General features: G+C 39.7%; 1 protein-coding gene across 3 annotated transcripts in view; it reads right to left on the bottom strand.

Annotated features, from left to right (window-relative positions):
- Nucleotides 1–12,447, bottom strand: part of TPK1 (thiamin pyrophosphokinase 1) — a 303,110-nt gene that overhangs the window by 106,714 nt on the left and 183,949 nt on the right. For all 3 annotated transcript variants that reach the window (XM_054059844.1, XM_054059842.1, XM_054059843.1), the window contains one exon: nucleotides 658–804. In XM_054059844.1, coding sequence (XP_053915819.1) covers nucleotides 658–804 — 147 coding nt within the window. The remainder of the gene's footprint in view (nucleotides 1–657; nucleotides 805–12,447) is intronic.

The following is a 12,447-nucleotide window of genomic DNA, read 5'->3' as shown; positions in this document are numbered from 1 at the left end:
TAGAGAAGACTCTTTGATGCTTAGATTTGCCTTTAATTTAAATCTTAGAAGAAGAAGCCTAGCAAGATCTTCTGTGTGTGTTGTTTTATGAATCAATAAATGGAATAACAGACCTGAAAAAACACAAAAAAGTACATCTTAAATAAATTCCCTCGTTGATCCTAGCTGGATTCCCATCATAATGAACTGCACCACTCAGACCACATAAGAGCTCTGCCTGATGTGTTTGTCAGCAGCTCCCTCGTATCTTCCTTACAGCTTTCTTTTGTTTCTTTTACCGCAGACATTCTTACTTCTACTAAACATGCAAAAGGGCTGTGAGCTAAATTTATACTTTCTGGAATCTAATTAAAAAGTTTTAAAACTTTAATTTATAACCAAAATCCTATTATTTACCCAAATTCAGCTTTCATAGCTTCCAGATTTTTACATTCCTCCCTTTTAAACAAAGCTATACTGAATAAATTAAACAACTTTTTTGTCGAGGCATGAATGCAAAGCCCATCATTTGCTGTCCACTTTCCTGTGACATATTTTATATTTAGGCTATAACCTTACAGATACAAGTGAGAAAATGAGCATTTAATGGTGCAAGAGCTACAGGGTCAGGGTGGGTGGGAAGGTCAGTTTTATTATGAAAAAATTTTTAACACTTACAGGTTGAAGCAGGTAAATCAGTGAGCACTCTTGGATAACTATCACTGGAAAAGGAGTGATAGTTGTTGCATGAAAAAGTGTTTCCACTGATGCCATTATCTGGTCAAAGCGTCCTCCAAGTCCACCCAAAGTCACAATCAAATCAATCTAAAAGATAAAGCAAAAATAGTCACCAAGAAAACTTTCAGGCATCATATCTAGACACTGAAAATCAACAAGAAAATCACTCTGGGGGAAAAAAAAAAAAAAAGAAAAAATAACTACTGACTATACAAAAGCAAACGTCAAATACAGTTATTTACTCCCATTACAGAAAAATACCATTATGCAATTTTTGACACTGAGTTTAAAGCTCAGTAAATTCATGGTCAACATGCGGTACTTTTAAAAAGGACATAACCATTCTCCCTAAAATATAGGCCAGTCTTTGCTGGTACTTATCCATCTGACTCAAATATATATGCCTCCACACCTAAGCTCCTCAGCTAAGTGTGGTACATCTGAGCCTTAATATCTTTCATCCCCAGATCCTGCCATCATTTCAGTATTATCCTCACAGTTTACAGAGCGAATAAGGAAATTTCAGGCTCGGGCCACTGTACATCATTCTTGTTCCTGACCCACAGGACTTTGGTGTACAAGCAATCCCACTCACAGGTCAAGGTTAAAAGTACTACTGAAGTAGGAGGTTTCATTCCAAACAAATGGCATGTCATCTCCCAGCTCTCAGGGACAGGAACAGGAGCACTCTCCCAGCCCCAGACCTGCAGAGAGCGCTGCCTGACTGCTTGCATTAGGCTAAGGAGTTGGACTGCTACTGCTTAATTCTCTCACACTCCATCAAGCCTCTGAACACTTTATTTCCCATAAGCTGAAAGGGAGTATTTAAAAGCCTTGGTTAAGAGCTTTTGGGCCCTCAGATAAAAGGTCACTGAGTGCAAAGTATTATTATTATTACATCAATAATGTGGATCAGTTACATTCAGTAATTGAATTTTAAAAAGCTACCAATGAGTAAGTCATATCTAGAGCCTCAACATATTGCAGCTCTAAAGTCTTTAGAAGCTACCTTGAAAATGGCCATCTGGTGAAGTTTCCAACTTTATAAGGCTGAAGTCTACGGCGACTGTAATTACATGAAGTTTTACTCAACCCAGGAGCTACATAATAGTGCTCTGTGTATCTGGCATTATGTATTAATAGCATCAGTTTCTATTTTTATTATCAGGGTGAGGGCTTCATGTTTCTGTTAAATACTGGTTTGCACAGGAATCAAACTCTTTTCCTTTTGGTAAAGAATTATACTATCTTTCTCATCACCACCAGGAAAATACTTAAGAAGCCAGAATGGATCAATGTAACACATTATATTAACAGCAAACCCTGAAACAAAAAAACTATTCTTGTACTGCAGACAGCATGTATTTTCCGTGCAGATTACAGATCACAAAGACCTAACATACAGCCAATAGAATAAAAAAAAAAAATCCTTAAAAAGAAGACAAAAAGGCAAAAGGTAAAAAGCATGTGATCCCAGCTAAGCTATAATACATTTTCCATTTTATTGATCCAGTGTAGAAACAAACTGCTTTTGTTTGACTGGCAATGACTGTGACTTAAAAGGGTGGATCAATTCTCTGAAAATACTGCTACTAAAATGACCCATTAACAACAGTTCCCCACCAGACAACTAGCAGTAAAAATACTCCCCATCCTGTGAGAAACGCTCACGATTCAAATAGGTAAACTGAGGCAAGCATCTTGTGAAGCACCATTATTTATTTATTTATTCATAACTGCAATCACGGGAGCGATTCCCTTTGGCAAGAAGGAAAGGGCTCAACTTTGTCAAAAAATAGAGGGTTTTATTACTGTTTCTTTCAAGGCAAGACAACCTTCTTGCCAAATTTACAATCCCAAAGCTATTACAAGGCAGTTACTAGGCTAATTTTTATAGATTAAATTTCTTACCCAATCTGTTGTTTTTAAGTATATATATACATATATATATATATATATATATATATTCCTAAGCATAACTTCTGCTGTACCAGAACGGTACCAGAAGATAATATTTCTCACATTATCTTATATATTTATTTTCTCCAAACTACTTGTTCAGCCATTTCTGAGTGGAAAAACAATTTATGCAATCATATTTTGCAAGTGTGCTGTAAGTTCAACACAGCAAGGCCCTCCATCTCAATGCTAAAAGTTCCATTTTGTAAAAACACAAGCAGCCTAACTCTCACAATCCCAACAGAGACTATGGGGAAAATCTCCTACATTAACCTGGAACCACAGTGAAGTTAAGATGGCTTTGCAAAGGATCAGGATCCCCACATATGTTGTTTTTCTTGTGAGTGACGGGACTGAATCTTAAATATTAGCCTACCGTAGCCTTCAAAAGCTGATCAACTACGGTAGAGTTTCTTGGTGTATATATCTCACTATAAACAAACTTGTTTATTTTGGCCTTGATGTTTTCTACAGTTTAAAAAGTAACAATGGAGGAAGCAGAGTTATGGCTGAATCGTAATTAAAATGATGCAATAACATTCTGAATGTGTCTTGTTTCCCTTGTAAAACTGTCAATCTGTCAGACAAATCCTTCTCTGTTATTCACACACATGTACTTATCACGAAGTACAGGACCTATCTGAAATAATAAAGTGCTCATTGGCTGCATCTTTGACAGAGTACTGCAAGTTGAAGAAATGCAGAACAATTTCTGTATTTTAAAGGAGGACAGAAGTGATTCCCAAGTCCTACTCCTTTCGCAATAGCATCGGTGCAGTGATTTTGTGGACTGGTGTCCAAAAAGTAATGAAATAAAACCAATCTAGCACAAAGCAGATCTGTTGAAAAGGCATTCGTAAAACAGAAGTTTGAGGTTGGGAGAAGGGTAATAAAGATATCTGAAAAGGGAACGTAGCTATTATTTAGGGTTTGCATGGCTTGTGAAAATGAAAAGTACGAATATGTGACAGGTATGCAAACAAATCCAGCTGGAGTATGAGAGGAGTGGAGAGAGGAAGCAGATAAAATTCTGCACTTCTGTGATGGTTGACAATCCTGCCTTTCACCGCATAGTCTTGGTAGCAGTGACAGGCATCCAGACGTAGGATTTTGAAAGCCTCTATTTCAAGGCCTACATATACACACTTCGTTTATTTAACAAAAACACAGAGATTCACAGAAGTCCAACAAAAACTTCAAAAGCTTTTTCATCCTAAAGCTATTCCCTCTGTTAAAAAAAAAACAACTAACCACCAAACCAAAAAAAATCCCACAACACAAAAATCATAACCTAATGAAACAATCGTTTTCTTCCCTGCAATCATTGCTCCTCTCATTCTGCCAAGCACTTAAGAAAATGAATGTGCCATGAAAGCACATACACGACTCTTGGTCATTCCAGAACCCAAGACAAAGTGAATGTCACAGCACAGGGCATTTATATAATCCCACACTTCAGATAGGAAAGGCCATTGATTTTTCTACTATGATTTCCTGTGTAACACAGGCTACAGAATTATAATGTTAGTGCTAATCAGCCCAGCATTTTACTAACACACTGTACTTCAAATGAAATGTCCATGCTTCACTCAAATGTCTTGTCACTCGCCCCCTTACACAATTTGTTTTCACACAATGCCATTCATTTCCTGAAAAAAAGGATATAAAATCCTAAATAACTACAAAGAAAAGCTTAGATCATTGCAGTAACAGCATAGAAGGCACTGTATTCCCTTAGACTATCTATAACCTGACTGAAACACATTGCGCAGTGTCTTTAAAGGTGATTGAGCTTTCATTTATAAAGAGCTGAAGATCTAAGGGTAGGATTCAGTCATCTTTAAATGATTTACTTACACATTAGTATCTCTTGAAGGAGTTTTAGGAGTCACTACCAAACGACAGGGCAGTTAAAAAGAGAAGCACAAAGAAAGACTTTGTCCTGGCAATGCAGGGATGTATTTCCACCTTGTCCCCTAAGGTGTAATTAGAGGGTGCAGCAACCTAAGGGAACTGAGGCTGCCACCACATCAGAACGAAGTCACTCAGGTTCTTGTTTTCACTGTCACAGAGACTACTGAAACGGACAACTTGCCGTGAACTGTTTGCAGGCTTGCTAAACACTATCCTTCTGTGAAAATTGGTCCAGCTGACATCCCTTTTACTGATATGGATGGGTTAAATACAAAGATTTTCACAGTACCATCGAGGAACTCTTATTTAAGAAGGGTGAAAGGACAAAAGAAGCTGGGAACTGTCTGGAGTGGGTGAAAAGAGCACAGTATCTAGCTCTGTAACGTCAGCATTGCTGTGACATCTAAGGACGAAGTCCAAGGCCCTAACTGACAGCAAAGGATGCCCGTTCTTTTCAAGACTGTGCTTGTTGATCAGAAATCCTCTCCCCAAGGTACAGGTAATGGCTTTGGATAGATAACTCAAAGGAATTCTGTCCACACAAGCTCAGCTTTAGCCAGATCACCTGCAAACAAACAAACCTAAGCCTTGGAGAAGGGGGGTAGATGAAAGGGAACACATTTACTGACAACAATCAGTAGCACTGAATTAACCACAAAGACCTCCCCTAAAAGAAAAAGGGAAGGCAACAGTAATCAAAATGTCATAAAATCTCTGGAGCAATGAATAAACCTTCCTCCTTCTGAGACCAAGGAGACCATCTACTGCTAACACCCAAGATATTTCAATGCCTATTATAGGTCAGATATTGTATCTGATTCGAATATAGCTTTCTTTTATCACCTTCTCACTTCACTGACACCTTTTTTTTTTTTCATATTTCACAGCCTTTCTTTATCTCCTACCATGCATAAGTCTATACACTTAATTTAAAATTTTGGAGGAACATGGTACAAAGAATAAAACTATTGTAGTAACCTGCATAGTATATTGAAATATACCATAGGCCGAGACACTTATGTATTTAAGTACATTATATGCTGAAAAGCAAACAATTAAGCAGTAGTGTGAATGCTACGTTTATTATCACTTTATTGCTTTGACGTTTTATCAATGTTGACCATTTCACAATAAAAGTATTTTTTTCTCCATAAGGCAATTTTGACAACTTGGAACATGGTTTGAAAAATCCAGATATATCCTTTCTGGTCTCTGTACCAGTTTTGGAACTGAAGACTTCAAAATGTAGCAAGCGCTTTCCTTGATAGCAAAGGAGCCAGAGTATATTTCAGCTCATGCTCCCATAGCCGTATTAGAGCTCTTGTATGGGCCAGATCACAGGCATTTTTTTATATCAGCCACAAAACTGCAATGTAAATTTAATGAACTACCAAAATTCCACAACCCAATGTTGAATATAGAGCAAGATATTGTCTATTTTAGTTGATAATACTGGCTCTCTGGCTCAGTATTTTATATAAAAGGTATGGCATTTATTTCCTATGGGAATTATATGCCCAGCCACACAGCAGCATCTGAATATTGCTCAGGTAAAATCCTCTTTATTCTGTCTGAAATTTGCTCATTGCTTCAGCCATCTGACTCTTCATAGGAATAAGAGCTCTCAGCTGAAGGCTGTTATCCTGTCTGTCCGAGATGATAAACTTCAACCAGCTTCATTGTCACCTCACCTCATTAACTTTTATATTATACAGTTCCAGCTCCTTCATGAAGCATTTCTTACTTATGTTCATTTTCTTACATTTTTGCCCTAGTGTTCTCTCTATTGGTAACCTTTTTTATTTCAAATAAGAGGTTAATTCTTTCCATTAATGACAACAAGCACACAAACAAATTGCTTTTGTCTGTTTTATATAAGTAACATGTATGATGGTAAGATGGAAAAGGCAAAGATAATCTTGAAATCCAGTCAGAGGAACATTTTAATCTTGGTTCTACTATTGACTTGGTTTTATATCTCTGGTCAAATGACTTGATTTCTTCCCAGTGCTTTGGCTTTGCTCTGTCCTGCAGGTAAATGATTTGAGGGTGTATGTAGCATCATCTGGCAGAAATTTTGTGGAACATAAACTTCATAGCCATTGACTTCTTTCTTTCTTACTTACAGAAACCTCATCTACAAAATCAACTTGAACTGCAGGACTCTAAGCAATCTGAATTTCACTGCTTGCTCTTTTGCTGAATATTCACGTGTGACCTCGATCAAACAGTACTCCTTGTGCCTCAGGTAGAGTAGGGACAGCAATCACTCCTGCTATACCTGTGCTGGCCAGGTGGAGCTCAGCTCTACAATTCGTGATGCGTATGAGATCACGGTCATTGGAATTCCTTATTGTCTCAGGTTTTCTGGGTGAAATGTTGGTCACTATTCCAGACCATGCTGTGTGAGTAGGCAAAAGTACAGTAAAACTCTTACAGCAACGTGCTCACTGAGGCTTTGGAGGAAAATGTGTGTTGGTTTTGACCCTGATGCATTTATTCTGTGCGTGAACAAGGATTCGAGGACTATCAATCATGTGTCTTCTGAAAAATTATAAAATCTTCCTGTCTTTTAAAACAGGATGAAAAGACATTCACAAACATCAGACCAACATTTCTGCTCCCACAGCTGAACGAGCATAGTTCCGTACGTACTGTGGTATTACCCCACAGAAATATAAAACCAATCACTGCTAACTACCATACCTTTATGAAAATAAGCACTAGATTTGTACTAACAGCAATGTAAGACGACCTCCAAAAATTATCCTAAAATGGTCCAGAAAATCTCTCTAATGATCTCATATCCAGTCACATCTAGTGCCAAAAGCTGTTTGGCACATGCTGTGTTTTTAATCTCTTTGTATACTGCTTCCAGGAGTAAAAAAAGGAAAAACAAACTAACCAAAAACTCCCAGCAATGAACAAGTTTGGGGAGAAAAAGAAAAAAAGTGATTCTATCTTCTTCAGAAGAATCTGTTCTTTGTGAGCTTTGTATTTCACATTTCACTTAACTCTGGCTGTCAGTCTTTACTTAGAAGAAATCCAGAGTGTAATCCAAATGTAGCTTTTACAATGCCTTCAGATGTGTATGTATAAAGCCAAAGACATTTTTTTTTTAAAATATTGCTGTCCATTTTCTTTCAGTTTGCTAACCAAAACCATTACTACACCTAAGGACACTTATTTATATTCAAAACCACAGCCAAGCAGCAGCTACAAAATGATCATTCAAAATAGCCTTCCCTCCCAACCCTTCAATATGCTTCCACACTGTCACAAGGTTAGCTGCCACACATTCCATGCCAGCAAGACCCCCACCCTGCAGTGTTGACGCCTGTTTCCTGCACTCCTCAACTATAGCCAGCAGCAAACTGTGTTGAAGGTTAACCCAGCCCTGCAGTATCAACAGGTGGGAAGGGCACTGCACAAGGGAGAGGCTCTTTGCTGTGAGGACTCTCCCTAAAAGCCTCTACTATCACTTCAAAGGGATACAGACCATAATCCAGATCAAGGAGCGTTGCTGGATCATGGCTCTTGCTATAGCGCTCTGGCAGTCTTGTGCAGGAAGGTCCCTGGCTACTCAGGACCTGATGGATCAGAGGCATTTTATATTCTGCCTGCTAGCCCACAAACAGTGTACCTATCCCAGGACGGAGACAGGTACGGTCGGAATTGATGATCTCAAGGCAAACCAAATGATTCTATGATTCTATGTGCATCTTTGCACACCTCCATGTGCCCTGACAACTTCTCTTTGATTCCTTTACAGTCCTGTGGTGGGTTAGCCTTGGCTGGCAGCCAGGCACTCATCCCAGATGCTCTCCCACTGCCCCTCCTCAACAGGATAGGGATGAAAATAAAATGAGAAAGCTCATGGGTCAAGACAAGGACAGGGAGATCGTTAATTAACAATTACCATCACAGGCAAAACAGACTCGACTTGGGGAAAATTAATTTAATTTATTGCCAATTAAAAATCAAGTTAGAGAGAAAATAAAAGGCAGAACTAACGCCACCTTTCTGCCACTCCTTTTTTTCCCAGGTCCAACTTCAGTTGTTAATTCCTGACCTCTCTAACTTCTCCCCTCCTCCTAGTGGTGCAGGTGAATGAGGGGACTGTGGCCAGTCCATACCAGTTCTTCTCTGCCTCTCCTTCCTTCTCATGTTGTTTCCCTGCTATAGCGTGAGGTCCCCTGCATGGAGTACCATCCTTCAGGAACAAACTGCTCCAGTGTGCCCCCACAGATTCCAGGCAGGAATCTGTTCCTGCGTGGGCTCCTCTCCACAGGCTGCAGCTTCCCTCAGGACACATCCACCTGCTTTGGTATGGAGGCTTCCACCAGCTGCAGTGTGGGTATCTGCTCCACAACGGTCCTCCATAGGCTGCAGGGTGGATACCCTGCGTTTGCTTTTCCCCTACAGACCACAGCTCCTTTGGGAGATCCCCACCTGCTCTGACAGTGGCTCTCCAGGGCAAACTCTGCAAATGGGGGCGTGACCAGAGGCCACCATTCCCCAGCTCTGTCCTCAGGGCTGGCAGGGCCGTTTCTCACACTTCTTCTCTCACCTTCCACTGCCAGGCAGTATTTTGCCCTTCCTTAGCTGCACTTTCCTGAGGCACTTGTCTGTGGCTGCAGTGATGGGCTGCACTGTGCCGGCTGGAGCCACCTGTGTCATCACCTCACAGAGACCCCTGCAGCCCCCGTCAGCACCTGGGCACATAAATCTGATATGAGTCCCCAGTTCAGCCTAACTAATACCCCTTATCACTTGACTCATTATTTATGCTTCTCTAGAAGGCCAAGACCAACACAAGCTGCGTCTGCCACAACCGCCTTTTCTCTCTCCATCACAACTTCATAGAACCACAGGATCATAGAATGCCAGGTTGAAAGGGACCTCAAGGAACATCTGGTCCAAACTTTTTAGGTGATGTATAGTTTAAACGAGATGGTCCAGTACCCTGTCAAGCTGAACCTTAAAAGTGTCCATTGTTGTATGCTTTTGTTTCAGCTGCTGCCCAGGTGCTGCTTTGGAACCCCTGGAAAGCCTCCAGAGGAAGCTGACCAAGCCTGGAGTATTTCGAGGCAGCGGAGTGGTTTGCTATAGAAAAGGGTCATTGTGTAAAGCACTCTATCAACAGCCACAGGGGCTTAGACATGGATAAACAGAGAAAGCCAATCTCAACACTATGACAGGCAAGATCTTTTCCCATGGCTTCTTAAACCAGACATGTCTTTTCTTTAAAACTAATCTTCTGCCTATTTTAATTTCCATTCTGTCATATTAAATTTAGGTATCAAATTTTAAGGAAAGAATCACAGATTTTAAGGGAAAATATTCTGTACAAAACACAGAAAAGGAAATTAAAAGAAAATAAATCTCAATTTTCACTAAAGAGTGAAGCTATTTTTTTTATTTCATGTAATTTTAAACTATGAAGTTTGCATAACGATACCACAAATATTGCAAAGCTGTAGGGCATCCTCACTCTCCTGAAGCAGCATCGTGGAGGAGACAATGGCATAAAAGGCATTTGTGCCTAACTAGGACGAGACATTATCTCTGCTATTTAAAAAGTTTAAATTTGGGTTCACACAGGTCTGAAGATCTCCCGACAGATCCCAACAGAACAGTAATATTTTCAGCTGGTCTGAACATTAATCTTCATGATGAACAAGGGGATAATAGCCTGTCCTATTATACTCAAGGGACAGATATAAGACTTGAAACTAAGGATGGAAAATTTTTCCCTGTGTCTCTCAGGCCCTATTCTGTGGATAGTTCCTCTTCTGAGTGATTTCACTGAGTACTTGGGCAGTACAGAACTATTATTTTCTTTTCCGTGGGAGTGCAGATTTGCAGAAAGAAATCTTGAATTTATATATTTGTTTCTAAGAGTCTGGAGATATTCTGATATTGAAGGAAGTAGGTTAGGATCTTGGATGCCAATTTTCCTTTGCAGAGCAGGTTCAGTATCTATGGCCGGTAAGCTAAACATAGCCTGAATAAAGTCAGCTTACACCCATTACAGAACCTATTTTATTTTTCTACACTGTCCTCTAGACCATATAAATTTAGCCATGCACTTAAAAATAAACGAAGCATGATTCCTTATACTGGAGGTGCTTGTGAGGCTGTAAACATTTTATGCTCACATTTAATTTGCACAAAATATTGAGTTTTAATTGTTCAGTGCTTAGTTGTTCAGTTGTTAAAAGGGAAGGTCTATGTTTTTTTTTCAGCAAGTGGTAGAGACCATCCCCCAACTCTCCGCCTTAGTGGTGACAAAGTCAAATTAAAAGGTAGATGAATTAAAAAAGAACAGCGTGAACATCAGAACTAGCAATGTCTGGTAGCCAGTGTGGCTCTGTTATGCAGACCCTTCAATCTTTACCTCTGTTGAGATTGTTCTACTGCCTTTTTCTGCAGTGGGAATACTGTAGGGGCCTTTCAAGTATTACCAGGCTGCCTCATTTTCACAATATTTGTGAAGAGTGAAATTACTTTAAGCCCTTCTGCCCCTCTTGAACACTGCTGATATCAGTCAAAAGGCCTGGAGTTAAGGGTCCGGGAAAGTCAAGGGACTGCAGGCTAAACCATTTCTATGTAGCACCAGCCACATGCTTTTACTTTGCAATAGTCGTAATACCTTCGTCTCTCCTCTGTCCCCAATACTCCTTTCTAGATGAGGAAAAGAAAAAAAATGGCAAAATACAACGCAGCTTCAAAAGATTTGACTAAATATTACAATTCCACTGTTTCTCTTGACTGTTCAAAGGACATATGATGTTACAAAGAGGGAGAAAATGTCATGGGGGAAAAAAAAGGAAACCGAAGGCAGTAAGGGAATGTTCTTATATACAGTACTTAGGTTGAAAAAATTTCCTCGAACAGGGTAGAAAAAAGAAGCCACGGGAAAAGGTTAATTTGTTGATTCACCTACTGCTTGAAGGACCAGATCACTGCAGTTCATGAAATGATGAAACTGTTCTCTCTATAGCCAATGTTTCTACACTCATTAATATAGAAAACTCCTAAAGGCTTTCACCAAACTGTCTCACCAACAGCCAAAAGCCTGTCATTTATTCTTGACAAGCATCTCAGTTTAGTAGGAAGAAGTCATATTTGAGATGTAAAAAATCCCTGACTATTATAATCTGCAGTTAAAATTTGCTGCACCAGCACAATTCTCTTAATGTGCTTAATTATAAAGAAAAACTGTACCTCCCATTAACTAAGCTGAATTTCATAAAAATACTCATAATGTATGGGAGATTTTGTAACACCACAGTATTCATGTGCCAGGCAGAAAAAAAATAAATCAAGTTATTCATGAAAATCTTAGGCAACAAACTGAGCTCTCAGTTCCTGAGCTGCATAAAAATACCTGGTGTCAAAACCTGCCACAACATCCACCTCCAAGACCCTGTCAATGTAAGCATAGCAGTCTTTTGAGAACAGTGGTATGTCAGTGCAGCCCGACCACTTCCCCAGCAGGGAGGCAGTTCCATCAGCAATAGCTGCTATCAGGGGAAGCTGCATAAACTGTGCTCCCTGTAAAGCAGAAGGGGCTGGACTGATTTAAAAATCTGCGGGGTGGGGAAGAGAATCACCTCTCCTATGAAAAACAGTTACAAACAGGACAAAACTGGACAATGCAAAGGGAACAGTAAATCATCTGTAGCAAGCTCATGTTTTCTGTTTAAAATGTATTCACCCTTTGACTAAGCTGAGAGAACGGTAGCTGGTTGCGTGAAACCTAGGCTTCCTTAATAACTTCCATAGTGTTGATAACGAGCATATCCTTGATCTCTTCATTCCCTGAACTGCCTAAATAAACAATATTTCTCC

Source organism: Cuculus canorus, chromosome 2 (genome assembly GCF_017976375.1).
Source record: "Cuculus canorus isolate bCucCan1 chromosome 2, bCucCan1.pri, whole genome shotgun sequence".
Taxonomy (NCBI): Eukaryota; Metazoa; Chordata; class Aves; order Cuculiformes; family Cuculidae; genus Cuculus; species Cuculus canorus.
The sequence above is the reverse complement of the archived record's forward strand: the minus strand, read 5'-3'. Positions and strand labels throughout refer to the sequence as shown.